Here is a 19,507-nt window from a genome sequence, read left to right as displayed (position 1 = left end):
GTCAGCCTTCTCTCTGACCTCCCTTCCTCCTCTCTCGCCCCACTCCGGTCTATTCTTCACTCCGCTGCCCGGCTCATCTTCCTGCAGAAACGATCTGGGCATGTTACTCCCCTTCTTAAACAACTCCAGTGGTTGCCTATCAACCTCCGCTCCAAACAAAAACTCCTCACTCTAGGCTTCAAGGCTCTCCATCACCTTGCCCCTTCCTACCTCTCCTCCCTTCTCTCTTTCTACCGCCCACCCCGCACGCTCCGCTCCTCTGCCGCCCACCTCCTCACCGTCCCTCGGTCTCGCCTATCCCGCCGTCGACCCCTGGGTCACGTCCTCCCGCGGTCCTGGAACGCCCTCCCTCCTCACCTCCGCCAAACCGATTCTCTTTCCCTCTTCAAAACTCTACTTAAAAATCACCTCCTCCAAGAGGCGTTCCCAGACTGAGCTCCTCGTCCCCCTCTACTCCCTCTGCCATCCCCCCTTTACCTCTCCGCAGCTAAACCCTCATTTTCCCCTTTTCCCTCTGCTCCTCCACCTCTCCCTTCCCATCCCCACAGCACTGTACTTGTCCGCTCAACTGTATATATTTTCGTTACCCTATTTATTTTGTTAATGAATTGTACATCGCCTTGATTCTATTTAGTTGCCATTGTTTTTACGAGATGTTCTTCCCCTTGACGCTGTTTAGTGCCATTGTTCTTGTCTGTCCGTCTCCCCCGATTAGACTGTAAGCCCGTCAAACGGCAGGGACTGTCTCTATCTGTTGCCGACTTGTTCATCCCAAGCGCTTAGTACAGTGCTCTGCACATAGTAAGCGCTCAATAAATACTATTGAATGAATGACTTTAGTACAATGCTCTGCCCTTAGCATTCAATAAATATGATTTATTGCTTTAATTTAAAACTGTCAAATGGATGTAAGGAAGGCAGACACCACTATTCTTCCAAATATTCTATTCCCACTGTCTGAAATAGGATATTAGCTGAAGAGACAATTGGTTTTACCAGTAATGGTATTCCCTAAATTATTTCATGTCTGCATTTTTGAATGTACACTAGTTTCATAAAATACTTTGTATCGTATCTAAAAATGTAAATTCATCATTTATTTTAGAATGTTGGAAGAGACAAGGCATAAAATTAATTGTGACTGTGAAGTCTGTCCTGGAATTTCGAGGTCATCTCTGACAGATTTCTAGATGGGAGAGAAGGATGTTTGGAGTCTTGTAGGAACCAAATGTCACTAGTTAAGGATGAATTTTGGTAATGCTGACTGGTCAACTCCCTAGCCAGACAGACACACAGAGGGAATTGAATTACTTGGGTATTGAATGGAGGTGAGGCTTTTATCTCAAGATAATGAGTGATGACTAGTATGGTATTTGTCCTTACTGTGTGCTAAACCTGGGGTGGTAATCTGAAGATAATTAGGCTGGACACAGTCTCTACTGGACATGGGACTCACAGTCTAAGTAGAGAGAGAACAGGTACTTAAGACCCATTTTACAAATGGGGAAACTGAGGCACAGAGAAGTTAGATGGCTTGTCCATGGTCACACAGCAGCCAAGAGGCAGAGCCCAGATTAGAACCCTGGTCCTCTGACTCCCAGGTTTGTGTTCTTTCCACAAGGACATGCTATAGCTGTGTAGCGAGGAATAGCAACTGACTGCCAATGCAAATATAATGATTTATTTTTGTCTTTCAACTACTCTATTCCTTAGCATGGGCAGCTTGTCACAAGGGTGAAAATTTTTCTAATCAGGAGGCTCTTCTCTCAGGCTATTGGTTTAGTCCTTCCCTCCTACAGGATTTACTGAAGGCTCATGGTACATATTATTAAAATGCATTTTGTGAGTACTCCATTTCCAAAGATGCTGTTCAAACGTGTGTATTGGGTGGGCTGGTAATGGGGAGAGGAGGAAGTGAGAGGAACAGAGGATTTAGTCACAGAGATACTGGGTTGCTATTGTGGTCCCGTCAGTGACTTTCTTTGATTTATCCTGTGGGCCTGGGCACAATGCACACCTTCTCTGTGTCTGTTTCCCCATCTATAAATTGGGAAGGATAATATATCTGCCCTAATCATCTTAGAAATGTTTAATGAAAAGTGCAAGTGCCCTTGAGATCCTCTGAAGGATGAGCAGTGAGTGTTCTACAAGTTGGTATTATAACTGTAGAGTGGACTAGTCCTGGGTTGCTGGTGATAGGCTCTCTTCCACCTCACTTTTGTTCTCTTCCCACCATGGTGAAATGACAGAGGTGCTTGGAAATGTTCATCTTAATAGCAGCTTAGGCTCTTCTGTGGAGTGGAGACATGGCACTGGTTTTGGTGTTTGCCCTCATGGTTTGGAGCATACCCCAGGCAGCCAGCCTGGTAGGTGGAGGAGGAGAGGGTAGCTGGCTAGAGAAAGTAAAAGGCTACTCTCTGCCTAATGGTTATGAGCTACTGGGGAAGAAGCTGAAGATGCCCAAATTTGGCATGCACCTTCTGCTATGGCCCACCCTCCATCATTTCTTCTCTTTTTGGCTATCTTGGGTCTTCAGCATTTCCATTAAAATGTACAAAAAACAATCAACTTTCAGAGTATCTTTAACAGTCTACAGACTTCAAGGGTCTATATGTTTTCCTTGAATTTGTCCAAATTTAATAAAAGCATCAACTTTGGTATGTCATTCTTTCTTTGTCTTACGCAGCTCCAGATTTACAGGGATACATGATAGGCGGACTCTTTGGGATGGTGTTTATGGTGGTGGCCTTCTCGTTCATCTATAAAATCTTTAAGATTGACATTGTACTGTGGTATCGGAGCATCTTTCAAACTATTGTGAGTAAAGAAGGTATGTTGCGTGCCCCTGTGAACTTTATTCTTCTCCATAATGATAGTAGTGGTATTATGGTATATAGTGGTATAATGGTATATAGTGGTATTATTAAGGTAAGTGACTTGCCCCCTTTGTTCTTCCCCCCACCCCCAGCCCCACAAGTACTAATCTATATAGTTGTACTTTTTTTTATATTGTCTGTCCCCCTCCCCCTCAGTCTAGGTTGGAAGCTTGTGGTGAGCAGGGAATGTCTGTTTTATTGTTATATTGTACTCTCCCAAGTGCTTAGTATAGTGCTCTGCCCACAGTAAGTGCTCAATAAATATGATTGAATGAATGGTATTTAAGTGTTTACAATGTGCCAAGCACTGGGGCAGTTGTGATAAAAGCAAATCAGACCCAGTAACACAATGGACTTATTGTCAAAGAATTAGTTCTTCCACTTGGAGTTTGGATTTACCCTTTCTCTCTCAGGAGGCATGTATAGATAAAACTTCCTCTCTGGTCAGAGAATGTGTTTATCAACTCTGTTGTATTGTGATCTCCCAGATGCTTAGTACAGTGCTCTTGTAAGCTCCTTGGGGCCAGGGGACATGTCTACCAACTTTGTTATATTGTACTCTCCTAAGCATTCAATAAATACCATTGATTAATTGATGAGGTGCCACTTCTGGGCTCTAGGAGGGGGTTGGAGAAGCGGAATTGCCTTTCCAGAAGTGTTACCTGGAAAGCTTACCTATAAGCTTATCTATGGCAGCATCTCAACTAGATGCCTCATCAAGAAAGCCTAGTCGGGCAAAGAAGTCCAGGAGACAAAAATGATAAAAAGGAAAGTGGTAGAACCTGGCATTAATGTAAATAACCTAAATTCTGTTCAGCCCTTAATCACATTGGACTCATCCCCACTTTCCAGTTCTATCGCTGTCTCCTGATCACAACACATGGGCCATTATTTGCTTGCGTGACATTTATTATCCACTTAGTGGGTGAGGGAGGTGAGCACATAATGGATTGGGGGAGGGGAGGGAGATGGTATTTTTGTTGGAGACAAAATTCCATGTAGCTGTTATCATGTGAGGAAAGCTTGCCTGACATATCTTTTTTTTCCCCCTTTTTGGGCCTTCATCCACTTCTCAAACTCTCCAGAGACTCTTGAAATACATTTCAGTTTTGGGGGCTTAAACATCTGCCCCATTTAATGACAAGTTGCTGGTTGTTTTGGGTGTTTTTGTTTTTCTTTTTGTATTTTCCAAAGACCCCAGTCTTCAATATGGCTGATACGAGTTATATTCAACACTGTGAAGCATTTAGACATATTGTCAAATGTTGAAGAATTTCTTAGAGATTAGCTGTTCTGTGAGCCCAGGCATCCCTGTCATCCAACTCAGAAAACGTGCTGTGGCTCATATGGAATTGGGCGCGAGTGCTCAGTGAAACCCATCATCCCTACTGGAAATGTAAATCAAAACATAGCCCTTTTCCCTCCTCATACCTAACCATAAGCAAAAGTCTTTTAAAAGTAAACAGCTCCATGTCTTCTGTTGATTTGTTGAAGAGGCAGACAGGGTGTCTTTAGGCAGCTCTTTGGTATCTAAGTAATTGTAAAGAACACTGTTCTGTAACTACAAACTGCACTCTATCTCCCAACCAGTCATCTTGCAATGTATACCTCTGAGCACAGGGGGACCAGGTGAGAGAGTGTGAATGATGCAGATTGAGCCATCACCACTACTGCAAAAACTATTAAAGTACTTGCCCTACTGGCATATCTTTCCCTTCTTGATCGTTGTTGTCTAATACTCTCCTGATTAGCAGGGACAGAAAAATGAATAAAATGTAAAAGAGATTCTATTATTATTATTATTATCATCATTATTATTCCAAAGACACTCACCCTCATGGATGAATTTCACCATTGGCATTGTCCTCCCTGAACAAAAGGACCATTCTACTAATCAGGAACACTGCTTACTTGGATTAGACAAGTAGCTAAAGATGATATCCTATCGTCTTTTCAAGAATACATGTGGAAGACACTAGTCGTACCCACAGGGATGAAATAGAGTTGATGATGTCACCATTAATGACAGCCTTGTCATATGCACACACAGTGAGAGAGAAAATGGTCTTTTACATGTTCCAAATCTCTTCAGCTAGTAGGACCTCAATAAATACTTTTGATGATGAAAATGCTCATTCTTTTGGAGAAGTCGGTGTCTGGGCAGGGAAAGTGTCAACAAACTCTATTGCATTATACTCCCCCAAGTGCTTAGTACAGTGCTCTGTACACAATAAGCGCTCAATAAATAGCATTGATTTTTAAAGGTCTCCACTGTGGATCTTCAGATTAATAAGTGAAGAGTGGGGAGGTTGAGGATAGGCTGTGGGAGGACAGTCTGGATGATCCTCTTCTGTTTATGTTGTCTCTTTTTCAAAATGTAGTATGAAGTAGAAATTCAAACCACAACTACCAGATGGTGGTAGAAGATACTTTGTAAGTACTTAGGGCCACATGTGATCTCATCTAGTCCAGAATTCTATCTCCAGTAAGGCCAACAGAATGTTTAAAGGAACCAAATGATGGTTATCTTTCTTGACACTCATCCTAGTGTTTAGGGATGGATTGGCTAACAATCCAATTTCTCCTCTAGGACCATATTTATGGATTACAAGTCTTTGCATTTGAGAAAACCCCTCTTGAGGCTATTGATGTTTTCAGCTGCACAACTTCCTCTAGTAGCAAATTTCATTAGCCCACCACCCACTGCTTGAACACGTTTCTTTTTGTTTATTTCACATTTATTACCCTGAAGCTTGGGGTGCCAGAAATTGAGAAACAACATTATATGTATTCTCTCAACTTTTTGAAAGTTATTTTGAGGTTTTGTTGGGAACTTTGGGGATACAAATAAAGTTGTTCCTCTTCACAATTAACAGTTGAATCAGAGTTGTGGGAGGATTCAGAGAAGGTTGATAATCATGGAAATTATATTGCCCCCACCCCCCGGGGGGGTGGGTGGGGAGTGGGGTCTGAAACACAACTACATTGGGAGAGAAGAGCATGTATATAACTGGTGAAAAACCCAGAACTTACACTTCCACCCCCTTTCTCCACCACCGCCCCCCCCAATTCTCTTCAACTGCCTGCTCAAAGTTTTAGAGCCATTCAGTTCAATCAGTAAATCAGTGGTATTTAATGAGTACTTCCTGAGGGCAGAGGACTGCACTAAGTGCTTGGGAAAGTGTGGTGGACGGGTGGGAATGGGATTGAAACTAGGGTGTAGTGAGAAGCAAGGACCAAGTCACTTTTTAGGGCCTAAGTTTCCTAATGATAACACAACAATTGATAAAAGTCACTGACTTTCATATAAAATGATCAATGGTATTTGAGTGCTTTTACCCTGTGCAGAGCACTGTACTAAAGGCTTAGGAAAATATAATACTGGTATTATACCAGCAGCCTATAGGAGACAGATAATAAAATAAATTACAGATGTGTACATAAATGCTGAGGGTAGGGTGAATATCAAGTACTTAATAATAATAATAATGGTGGTATTTGTTAAGCGCTTACTATGTGCCGAGCACTGTTCTAAGCGCTGGGGTAGACACAGGGGAATCAGGTTGTCCCACGTGGGGCTCACAGTCTTAATCCCCATTTTACAGATGAGGTAACTGAGGCACCGAGAAGTTAAGTGACTTGCCCAAAGTCACACAGCTGACAAGTGGCCGAGCCAGGATTTGAGCCCATGACCTCTGACTCCAAAGCCCGTGGTCTTTCCACTGAGCCACGCTGCTTACTTAAAGGGAACAACTCTATTTGTAGTTGCCAGAGTTGGCTTAAAATACAGATCAAGGTCTGAATGACAGTGGATGTCAGAATAATGAACAGGTGAATAAAAAAAAGAACTACTTTAATTCATACTGTTTAAGTAGAATATGACAACAGCCATCTTCTCCAGCACCCCTGACAGTATTCAGCACAGATTGATGACTGACTCATGCTTGAAAGAGAAATGAAAGGTAAAGTTAAAAGCAGGAGACTTCCTATTAATTCCCAAATACTTGAGAATGTGAGAGAGCCTAATTTAAGTATTTGTAAATTCTCTACTCTTTCTGTATGTCCCCACTCTACTTTCTCCACCTCCATCTCATCTTCAAAGTAAAACTCTTCCTTCAGGGTTCTGATCTGTCTCACAAACACTTAGGATAGTGTTCTGCTCACAGTAAATGCTTGATAAATATGACTGACTGACAAACACCAGCCTCCACACTGCTCAATCTGGGCTGCAGGCAGGACTGTTATGAAAGGCAGGCAAAGAGACCTTCCTGCACCTGGGACCTGGGATTGTCTGGATCTAATACATGATTTTATGGTCAAAGTCCTGCCTCCCTCTCCCCTAATACCGCTGGACCTTGCTTGGAAAGTCTGATGACTTCATCATACAAAGTTTGCAGAAAACTGGTTGGGCGATTTCTATAAAACAGCACTGACTAGGATATCTTGAAGGATGAAGCTTCATTAACCACTTGTAGAGCAAAGTATGGAACTGTTAGAACACACTTGTGAACATCTGGGAACCTCTTTCATCATAACAGACTTCCAGCATCATCCAAAGTCCTAGAAACAGTAATTCAAGGATTACTTTATATGAGATATCTGCAGCCTAGAAACCTTCACCCAGGAAGATATGCAATTGATTTGTAAACCATTTAACCAAACCAGCAAGATGCTACGTTATGTTCTGACAGTTCACCAGAAGAAAACTGAGATGATGTTTTAACTTGCACTGGAGAAGCCAAATACATAATCAAAAATTCATATCAATATAGAGTGAAAACCTAAATCTGCTCTCTAGGCATCACACTGATCAACAATGCAATACTAGACTGGGAAATAAAAAACAGAATCAAGAAGGCCAGTGCATCTTTTGAAAGACAGTGCTTGGCACACAATAAGCACTTAACAAATACCTTTTAAAAAAAAAGACTGTTGAACAGAGTGTGGCAGCAATGTAGTATCAGGCTCCAGACTAAACTACAGATTTATACTGTATGCCGACCTTCTCTGTGGCTGTGACACCTGGATTTCTCTCTCTCTCTTGCTCCCCCGACCCTCCCCCCACCCCCCCCCGACACACATCTCACACACACACACACACACACACACCCATAATCTCATTCCTTGAGCAGTTCCTTCAGTGTCGCCTGCGGGCCAAACCCACCATCAAATGTCAGGACAAGATCACATATCATGAAGTTTTGGAACAAACTCAGTCTACTAGCATTGAAGGTGAGCACAGCTATGTTGGATTGGACATCTGAGAGGGGATGACAGCAGGATACCCAAGCAGCTCCTGTTTGGAGAGCTGAAACTGGGAAATCAAAGTAAGGAGGGCAGGGGAAGTGTTTCAAGAGAAGAGTTAAACAAAATCCTTAGACAATGCTGCATCCCAGATGTGACATGGAAGTCCACTGCTGAAACTAGACCTACATTGTGCACTGCCATGAAGAAGGGAGTAGCTCTTTCTTAGCAAAAGCCTCATAGGGAAGAGAGGCAAGGAGCCAAAAGAGGAAACAGAACCAGGCATTGCAAACTTTATACAAGAAGCAACATTTTTATGTGTAAATGAGGCTAGTGCTATATAGCCCACATTGACCTTTTCAGCCACACACACCTTCATAGTGAAATTCACTATCAGTAATGCTTTCTTCAGTTACCAAGGACAGCTATATATACCCTCAAGATTCAGTAGTGTCTCCTCAAACTTGGGTTGTGAGATTTGGGACCAAAATTCCAGGTTTGCCATGTCTACAACCTTCATGAATGTATAGACTTCAATAATGTCTCTTCTAAGTCCTTACATATTGAATAATATAAAAAGTCTGTCCTTATAAGCATTTGCATTCCAAGGATAACTGAGTTATATCCCAGCTAGATATCTCGTTATCTCGTTATATCCCGTTACATCCCGGGATATCTCATTATATCCCGGCTAGACTACTGTGTCAGCCTTCTCTCTGACCTCCCTTCCTCCTCTCTCGCCCCGCTCCAGTCTATTCTTCACTCCGCTGCCCGGCTCATCTTCCTGCAGAAACGATCTGGGCATGTCACTCCCCTTCTTAAACAACTCCAGTGGTTACCTATCAACCTCCGCTCCAAACAAAAACTCCTCACTCTAGGCTTCAAGGCTCTCCATCACCTTGCCCCTTCCTACCTCTCCTCCCTTCTCTCTTTCTACCGCCCACCCCGCACGCTCTGCTCCTCTGCCGCCCACCTCCTCACCGTCCCTCGGTCTCGCCTATCCCACCGTCGACCCCTGGGTCACGTCCTCCCACGGTCCTGGAACGCCCTCCCTCCTCACCTCTGCCAAACTGATTCTCTTTCCCTCTTCAAAACCCTACTTAAAACACCTCCTCCAAGAGGCCTTCCCAGACTGAGCTCCTCTTCTCCTTCTACTCCCTCTGCCACCCCCCCTTTACCTCTCCGCAGCTAAACCCTCTTTTTCCCCTTTTCCCTCTGCTCCTCCACCTCTCCCTTCCCATCCCTACAGCACTGTACTCGTCTGCTCAACTGTATATATTTTCATTACCCTATTTATTTTGTTAATGAATTGTACATCACCTTGATTCTATTTAGTTGCCATTGTTTTTACGAGATGTTCTTCCCCTTGACTCTATTTATTGCCATTGTTCTTGTCTGTCCGTCTCCCCCGATTAGACTGTAAGCCCGTCAAACGGCAGGGACTGTCTCTATCTGTTGCCGACTTGTTCATCCCAAGCACTTAGTACAGTGCTCTGCACATAGTAAGCGCTCAATAAATACTATTGAATGAATGAATGAGTTCTTTCCAAACAAAGAAGATGAACCATTCAGATAATATTAACAGATCAAACAATGGTATTGATTGAGCTCTTGTGCAGAGCACTATACTAAGCATTTGAAAAGTACAGTGCTGTCAGTAGGAATGACCTCTGCTCTCAAGGAGCTTGCATTCTAGTGGGGGAGTCAGACATTAAAATAAATTGCAGGGTAGGAAAGCAACCAAGTTTACGGCTATGTAAATAAGTTCTGTGGGTTTAGGATGCATACCTATGTATTTAGAGGTAAGGACCCAAATGCAAAGGAGAAAAAGGAGGGAATGAGGAGAGGAGGAATGGGGAGGAATGAGAGCTCAGGCAGTGAAGCCTTCCAGGAGATGTGATTTCAGTAGGGCTTTGAAGATGGGGAGAGTGCCCGTCTGTCGGATATGTAAGGGGAGGGAGTTCCAGGCAGGAGGGAGGACGTGAGTTGGGGGTTGACAGTAAATTGGTATTAGAGGAAACATTTGAGTTGGTTTTAGAGTTGTAGCTGTATTACAATAGATAATAGATTATCAAGGGAGAGAAAGCTGATCGAGGGCCTGAATTTGAGGGTGAGGAGTTTCTATTTGGTTTAGATGTGAATGTGTAGCCATTGGAGTTACTTGAAGAGTGGGGAGATGTGTGTAGAATTATTTTTTAGAAAAAATGTTCTGGGCAACAGAGTGAAGTAGGGACTGGAGTGGGGAGAAGCTGGAGGCAGGGAGGTCAGCAAGGAGGCTCGTGCAGCAGTTGAGATGGGATGTAAGGGGTGCTTGGACCACTGTGGGAGTGGTTTGCATGGAGAGGATGGAGCAAATTCTAGTTGGCTGCCATCCCTCCCCTGAAAAGATTAGGCCTGGAATGTGAATAGGGGAGGATATGAAAAATAATGATAGTGATATTTGGTGGGCATTGTATATTGAAGTTTAAACTTAGCATAAACTCTAGATGAAATCAAATTGTACCAATTCTACTAATTTGACTTTGGGATTAATGTTTAATACATTTGACCTTTTTCTCTAGATGTTAAGCTTGTTTCAGGCAGGGAATGTGTCTACCAACTCCATTATATTGTATTCTCACGAGTGCTTAGCACAGTGTTCTCTGCACATAGTAAGTGCTTATTAAAGAACATTAATAGACTGTTTTTTTTAATCAAGTTTTTTTCTTTGAACACACAGCTGAGATGCATAGGGAGAAAGCTAATTATTTCCTTGATGCCTCTCACACTTTCTCTGTTTCTTCTCTCATCCCTCCCAAATGTGGTCATCTTTGAAGTTAATGAACTAAAGTTGAAGGTCACCAGCAAGTGCCTTTCATTGTTCTTAATATTTAAAGTAATTCAGAATGTTATGTTTTATTTTAGATGGAAAACTCTATGATGCATTTGTCCTGTACCCGAAACCTAATAAAGAAAGTCAAAATCATGCTTTGAATATGTTGGTGATGCAGATTCTTCCAGATATCTTGGAGAAGCAGTGTGGATACAAGTTATTTATATTTGGAAGGGATGATTTTCCAGGAGAAGGTATGTCTAGTGTGGCCTGATGGAAAGAGTATGGGCCTGGGACTCTGTGTGACTAGGTTCTAATTCCGACTCCCCCGCTGAGCCTGCTTAGTAATCTCGAGCAGGTTACTTAATTTCTCTGCGCCTCAGTTTCTTCATCTGTAAAATGGGGACCAAATATCTGTTCTTCCTCTTAGATTGCGAGCCCCCTGTGGGGCAGATGGTGTCTAACCTGATTATCTGGTATCTGTGCTTGGAACCTAAGTGCTTAGCAAGTAGCACAGTTATTACTGTTATTTTTTTAATAGTTTTTCTCCCTAGGTTTACTACCTTTGCTTATTGTTGGTTTTCATTTCTAATTGTTGACACCAAATAACATATCTCAGGTCAGAGCAATAGATTGATTGAAGGAGAAACAGCAAGGACCTTGAACTGTAATGTTTGGCTACTAAACTTGGAGGGGAAAAAAAAATCAGATTTATTTCTCAGATTAAGTGGTGGCCAACTATAAGGCCTTACCAAAGAAATCTTAGCAACTGATAATCATTTTGGAAGGGGTCTCAAGAGAACATCTGTTCTAGGTCCCTGCCTCCAAGCAGTTTAACAGTTAAGCCATTCGTGACTTAACATGTCCAAAACAGACCTCCTCAATTTACCACCCAGATATGGTCCTCCCAGTGACTGACTTAGTGAATACTACTACCTAGTATTGCTACTACTGTTTGTTAGGTACTTACTATATACCAAGCAAATAAAATAAGAAAAACCCCACTGTATTAAATGCTGGGGTAGATACAAGGTTGGACACAGTCCCTCTCCTACATGGGGCTCACATCCAAAGGAGGAAGAATAGATATTTCATTCCCATTTTAGAGATGAAGAAACTGAGGCACAGAGATGCTAAGTGACTTGGTCAGGGTTTCCTAGCAAACACTGTTGGGATTAGAACCCAGGTTCTCTGACTCCCAGGCCCTGCTTTTTCCACTAGGCCACACACTGCTTGTTGTCAATGGGTTACTGTTTTGCTCTAGTAGTGTTTATCTCTGAATCAAACCTGCCTGGGGGCTCCTCCCAGTCTTGCCCAACATCTTGATGATTGCCTGAAAGTCAGGATCCTCGAGAAATGCCCTTCAAGTTTATGGTGGAGAATAGGGTTGGGGAATGAAACTAGTTTAATGTCAAATTCACCAAGGATAGAAGACAGAAAGGATCCCTCCCTTGATGACTGCTAATTGCAGAGTGGAGAATAGGCAATAATTTAAACATTCATTAAAAAAGAAAGGGCCCTAGATCTTTGTAGAGCATTTATTCTAAAGTCACTTATTACTCTATTCACTAATTGATTTAAGTCAGAATTACTGTTCTAATATTGAAAGCCAATTTTACTTTAATGCAGCCTTGAAAATTCAGTAAGCAAGGAGCATTTCCCAGCTTTCATCCATTTTAACTAGCCTGCCCTTCCCCAGGAAAGATAATTGGTTGAATAATGAAAGAAATCCTTAGCAATTCCCGCACAACTGGACCAAATGGCCACAGAGCCTGGGTAGAAATCCATATTAAGGTCACATCTCTTCCAAGAGGGCTTCCCTGATTAAGCTCTCTTTTCTCCAGTTTCCTCTCCCTTCTGCCTTTTTCTATGCACTTGGATCTATGACTCTGAGCACTTGGTATTCACCTCACCACATTTATGTACAGATCTATAAATCATATATTAAAATATCAATTTATATTAATGTCTGTCCCCTCCCAGGCTGTAAACTCATTGTGGGAAAAGACTGTGTCTACTAACTTTGTTACTGTACTCTCTGAACACTTAGTAAAGTGCTCAGCACACAGTAAGTGCTCAATAAATACCACTGATGGATTGATAGGAAGATGACTAGCTTTTTTTAAGGCAATATTAAAGCTCTTACAGACTACTTTGAGTATTTTTCCAAATGCTGCTAAAAAGCCATGTGGCCTAGTAGACAGAGGCCAAGACTGAGAGTCAGAGGAACTGGGTTCTAATCCTGGCTCTGCCATTGGTCTGGTGAGTGACCTTAGACAAGTCACTTAACTTCACTTGACTCAGTCAACTCATATGTAAAATGGGGATTAAGACTGTGAGTCCCATGTGGGACAGGGACTGAATCCAATCTGATTATCTTGTATCTACCCCAGCGCTTAATACAGTACTTGGCACATGGTAAATGCTGAACAAATACCAATTTAAAAAGTCCATAAATGCATGCTTTCTGGAGGGCTTTTCTGTGCAATCTCATTCTGGTTGAAGTAGGTGCTCAATATAGTGTTTATTAGACTTGTTTCATTATGATTATTTATATTAGACTGTAAGCCTGTCAAAGGGCAGGGACTGTCTCTATCTGTTACCGATTTGTACATTGCAAGTGCTTAGTACAGTGCTCTGCACGTAGTAAGCGTTCAATAAATACTATTGAATGAATGAATTGAATATCATATATATATATATATATATATGTACATGCCTATATATTCTTGCTTCAGTGAAACTTTAATTAGGAGGTTAAACACTGTTTTCAATGACTAACTGATGTAAAATATGTTACTTGCAAGGGGTAACAGATATGAACGTGAGTAAATTCTGAAAATTGAATACAGCACAAAGCTAATATCTTATTTTTGACCAGATGCAAATCTGCCACACCCCAAGTTTTAATATTTTATGGGTTACATTTTCCTTCAAAAATGAGCTCTTTAAGATCTCTCATTTGTTCCCACTCCAATTCTCTCAATAAGACTCAGATTAAGAACAATACATACTTTAAATAATAAAACCTCCTAGCTGACAATTGTCCTTTTCTCCCATTATTTTCAGCTGTGGTCAGTGTTGCCGATGAAAACATTAAGTTGAGCAGAAGATTAATCATTATTATAGTTCCTGAGTCATCAAGTTACAGCTTCTTTGAACATGCATCAGAACAACAGATAGCAGTCTATAATGCCCTTATCCAGGATGGAATTAAAGTCATTCTGATTGAACTGGAGAAAATCCAGGACTACACAGGCTTGCCAGAATCTATTAAGTTCATTAAACAGAAGCACGGAGCAGTGCAATGGACAGGAAACTTCACAAAGGAATCCCAATCAGCAAAGACTAAATTTTGGAAAAAAGTAAGATACCATATGCCACCTAAAAAACAACCACCATCCTCCAAATCATCTTTCATCATGCCTTCCTTGCCCTCCAGCCCAGAGAGAGGATGATTTTGTACTTTATCACTCTGGAGTGGTGTCCTTCTCCAATGACTTCAAAGTCCAAGGATTTGGAAATGTTTGTGGGCTATCAGTCTGTACAGATGGTTAAACGTTTTTGCTACCTTTTGTGCTCCTTTGAGCAGACAGTCATCTTTAGGAATCATGCTTTATTAACACAGTAAATTTGGAGATACTGGTACACTAGTGGAGATTATTGGTGGAGAAACTGCAAATTTTCTTAGCCTCAGATACTCTTTGCTGACCAGTTTCAGAGAACCTAGCCCTTGCAGTGGACCAAAGCAAACAACTGGAAAACCTTTTTCACCAGAAGATGGCGAAAGAATGTAGGATTTGTTTCCTCAGAAAGTGGTGTAAATAGACAACTTCAAATAGGTGAAGAAAGTCTGGTCTAATAGTAGAAGGAAGAAAACCCCATGATGGTTGGTAGAGAGAAATTTCAGAGGAAAGGGTAGAAGGATGCAAGGAACTTATTTGCCATTGTTAGAGACAGAATTCTGAGCTGGATGGACTATTGACTATGGATTATGCCAGGAATGGTATTGAATGTGATTTTATGAGGTAGAGGTAAGGGCACAACATCTGTAAAAATAGCAAAGAGGAGTTGCAAAGAATATAGCTAATGTGTTTCATGTCCTCGGGGAACTAAAATGTGAGATTAGGACAGTGGTACATTACTAACAACGAGCTTGTTTAAGACAAGCAGAATAATAACTGTGGTATTCATTAAATCTTATGTGTCAAGCACTATACTAAGTGCTGAGATTCATACAAAATAATCAGGCCCTATATGAGGCTCACAATCTAAGTAGGAGGGAGAACAAGTATTGAATCCCCATTTTGCAGATGAAGCAACTGAAACACAGAGAAGTTCAGTCATTTGCCCAAGGTCACATGGCAGACAAATGGTCAAACTGGAATTAGAACTCAGGTCCTCTGGCTCCCAGGCCCATACTCTTTCCACTAGGCAACACTGCTTCCAGGAAAAAAAAGAAAATGTCCAAGCAGGGAAGAAAACAGTGCTCTTGGTCTCCCAGAGCCTTTTTATAAATTAGTGTTTGCCTCCCTGTAGGTTTGCCTCCCACCGTCTGTCTGCCCTGATCCTTAGGGTGCAGCCTGGCTCCTTGGGGCCCTCTACTTCAGCAGCTCTCTTGAGTGCAAGTGGTAATACTTCTTTGGGCCAACTTGGATCTGTACCCCTTAAGCACTTTGATTCTCACCATCAACATAGCATTTAGGTATATATCTTTATATTCTGTTGTTCCCTTTCCTACATTTCATTTTAATGTCTTTCTTTCCCCACTAGACTACAAGCTCTTGTGGGCAGGAATCACTTCAGCCAACTCTATTGTACTGTACTCTCTCTACAAGGATCAGGTTTACCAACTCTACCGTATTGTACTCTCTCAAGTGTCTAATTTAGTGCTCTGCATGCAGTGAGCGCTCAGTAGTTACCATTCATTGACTGGGCTAATGTTAGACGAGCCTGAAAAAGTCAGGGGACTTGTCTGCAAAGGGCAGAATCACCACTTGCATTGTGGAGCAGAGATTGTGTCTACCAACTCTGTTGTCCTCTCCCAACTGCTCAGTACTGTGCTCTGCATATAGTAAACCCTCAAAAAATACCACTGATTGATTGAAAACCAATCTCATAGCTCCATTTTTTTCAGGGATTAAGAAATTTGTGATTACTTGTCCTTTTAAATCCAGGAAAGCCTCATTAAGGGGATCAGTAGAGTTGTTGAGTAGAACCTGAGGGTCGCACTCAATATATCGGCCCAGGCCATTGGAAGCTACTCTCTGAGGGATGTGCACCCACCTATTGGAAGTCTAGCCAAGACCATCCTTACCCAATCTAGCACTGAAGGTGTCATAAAGGATGAAATCAAAATCAAGTTGAGGTAGATACCTTCCACTGCTTATGAGGAGCAGGGCGTCCTAGAGGAAAGAACACAGGCCTGGGAGTTAAAGTATATGGGTCCTAATCTCAGCTTTGTCTCTTGCCTGCTGTGTGAACTTGGGCAAGTCACTTAACTTTCCTGGACCTTAGTTTCCTTTGTAAAATGGGGATTTAATAACTGTTCTCCCTCCTATTTAAACTGTGAGCCTCATGTTGGATTTAATTATCTGGGGTCTACCCCAGCATTTAGTACAGTGCTTGACACATAGTAAGTGCTTAACTACTATTATTATTATTGTCATCATTATTATTCTCATTCAATCACAGGCAATTATCAAGCACTGACTGTTTATAGAACACTTGAGAGAGTACAATGTTGGTAGACAAAATTCCTGCCTTTCCTCAATCAGCGATATTTACTGAGCACTTACTGTGTGCAAAACATTATACTGTGTTTATGAGAGTACAATTCAATGGAGTTGTTAGACACTATCCCTGCTCCCAAGGAACTTTCTTGTCTATATTATCTACCACCAATGGGTAAGGATAGTTTGTCATTCATTCATTCATTCAATCAATCGTATTTATTGAGCTCTTACTGTGTGCAGAGCACTGAACTAAGTGCTTGGAAAGTACAATTCAGCAATGAAGAGAGACAATCCCTACCCACACTGGGCTTACAGTCTAGAAGTGGGGAGACAGACATCAAAATAAGTAAACAGGCAATAATATAAATAAATAGAAGTACAGATATGTCCATATATACACAAGTGTTGTGGGGCGAGGAGGGTGGGTAGAGCAAAGGGAGCAAGTTGGGGCAATGGGGACTGGAGGGGGAGCTGAGGAAAAGGGAGGAGGCTTAGTCTGGGAATGACTGTACATCACAAGGCCCCAGTATCTTAATAGCTGAACTGGGGTTTAGATCTTCCATTCTTTAGTATCAGTTGTTTTGCTGTGATAAGCATTCACAGAATATTTGGTGCTTTGAAGAATTTATGATGATGATGATGGTATTTGTTAAGCGCTTACTATGTGCGAATCACTGTTCTAAGCGCTGGGTGGATACAAGGTGATCAGGTTGTCCCATGTGGGGTTCACAGTTTTAATCCCCATTTTACAGATGAGGTAACTGAGGCACAGAGAAGTGAAGTGACTTGCCCAAAGTCACCCAGCTGACAAGTGGTGGAGCCGGGATTAGAACCCATGACCTCTGCTCCCAAGCCTGGGCTCTTTCCACTGAGCCACGCTGCTTCTCTTATCACAACAGATATGACCTAATGAAAAAAGCATGGACCTGGAAGTCGGATGATCTGGATTTTAAACTCAGCTCTTCCACTTGTCAGCTGTGTAACCTTGGACAAGTCACTTAACTTCTCGATGCCTCAGTTACCTCATCTGTAAAATGCAGATTAAGACTGTGAGCCTCATGTGGGACAGGGACTGTGACTGCCTCCATTACAGTGCCTGGTTCAGAACTTCTAACAAATACCATAAAAAAACAACAACAGGGCCACTGTACTCTAGGAGCTCCTAGTGAAAGGCAACATGGAACACAAATCATTCATATTGTTCATGTTATGTACAAAGCTTGCAGAAACATGTATCAATCTCTTTTAGCTTGTTTTTGGTTTGTTTTTATTCCTGGAAAAGGGGATAGCATCTATTAGATGCCTCTTTGTGTGACGCCGTGAGCCACCATCAATAATCAGTTATATTTATTGAGCACTTACTGTGTGCAAAGTTCTATACTAAGCACATTCCTTGCCCCCAGTGAGCTTACAGGCTAGACCCTGGGAACCATTTACAAAATAAGTTTAAGACAAATTAAAGGTGTACTTCAGAATGATCAAATTCCATTTTGTTAAGATATTAGAGCTTATTGGAGTAGTTTGCCTAGTGGAAAGAGCACCAGCTTGCAAGTCAGAAGATCTGAGTTCTAATCCCAGCTCTATCACTTGTCTTTTGGGTAACCTTGGGCAAATTTCTTAAATTCTCTATGTCTCAGTTCCCTCATCTGCAGAATGGGGATTCAGTGCCTGTTCTCCCTCCTACTTAGACTGTGAGCCCCATGATGGTATTTGTTAAGCGCTTTCTATGTGCTAGGCACTGTACTAAGCACTGGGATAGATACAAGATAATTGGGTTAGACACGATCCCTGTTCCCCGAAGGGCTCACAGTCTCCATCCCCATTTTATAGGTTAGGTGACTGAGGCACAGGGAAGTTAAGTGACATATGGTAGAGCCAGGATTAGAACCCAGTTCCTCTGATTTCCAGGCCCATGCTGTTTCCACTAGACCACACTGCTTTGCTTAATACAGTGCTTGGCACCTAGTAAGTGCTTAACAAATACCACAGTTGTTATAGAAATATTCACCCAAAAATTGTTTTTTAAAGCTGATAGATCAGAGCAACTGGAGCTAATTTTAATGATCATCCAGTATATTTTCACAAATTGATAAATGAGATATAAATCCACTACTGGGACCAGTTATAAAGGATCTTGTGTAGAAGGGAAGGTGTAGAGCAGTGCAAACTCCTGGGAGAGGTGTCATTTACTGCTATAAAACAACTTAATAGGGCAAATCATGTCTCTAATCTGCTGAAGGGGCCAACAAACATGTTGAAAATGGGGAACCTGTTGATAATTTTGGGCCCTTCAACTAGATTCCATATCATTGGCTTTTTTTTCTGATTAATCAGGATTAGATGAATTGTTTGGTCATAGATAGGTGATAGCAAAAAATGGAGTATTAAAAGGCCACTTTTTGGGATGCAGATCCATCAGTCAATGGCATTTATTGGATGCCTTTTGCATGCTAGCCACTGTTTTAAGTGTGTGGTAGAGTACAACAAGAGCAAATCACATATTCTGCCATCAAGGAATTTACAGTTCAATGGGGAGACAGACGACAATTGGTTACAGATTGTGAACTACGGAGGCAGAGCAAGAATAGAGCAAGAATTGGTACAAACACATCAGGATGAAACAGCAGAACAAATTTGAATGCACAGATATATGTGCAATATATGAATAAATAAAGTCTACTGTTTATTTATGAGAGCTCGAAGTGGGTGTTGGACTGATGTGACTGGAATGTTGTGAAATTATTAGGAAAGGCTTTCAGGAGGAGGTAGGCTTTGAGAAGGGTTATGAAGATGAGATGACCTGTGATCTTGGGGTATTCATGGCAGGAGGGAGTATCAGA

General features: G+C 41.8%; 1 protein-coding gene across 1 annotated transcript in view; it reads left to right on the top strand.

Annotated features, from left to right (window-relative positions):
- The window catches only part of IL1RL2 (interleukin 1 receptor like 2), a 50,471-nt gene extending 35,308 nt beyond the window's left edge, over positions 1–15,163 (top strand). Inside the window, exons 10-12 of the mRNA XM_039914601.1 lie at positions 2,687–2,830; positions 11,025–11,186; positions 14,002–15,163. Coding sequence (XP_039770535.1) covers positions 2,687–2,830; positions 11,025–11,186; positions 14,002–14,390 — 695 coding nt within the window. The 3' untranslated portion in view covers positions 14,391–15,163. The remainder of the gene's footprint in view (positions 1–2,686; positions 2,831–11,024; positions 11,187–14,001) is intronic.
- The last annotated feature ends 4,344 nt before the right edge of the window (positions 15,164–19,507 follow it).

Source organism: Ornithorhynchus anatinus, chromosome 2, assembly GCF_004115215.2.
Source record: "Ornithorhynchus anatinus isolate Pmale09 chromosome 2, mOrnAna1.pri.v4, whole genome shotgun sequence".
NCBI lineage: Eukaryota > Metazoa > Chordata > Mammalia > Monotremata > Ornithorhynchidae > Ornithorhynchus > Ornithorhynchus anatinus.
This window is presented reverse-complemented; position numbering and strand designations above follow the sequence as displayed.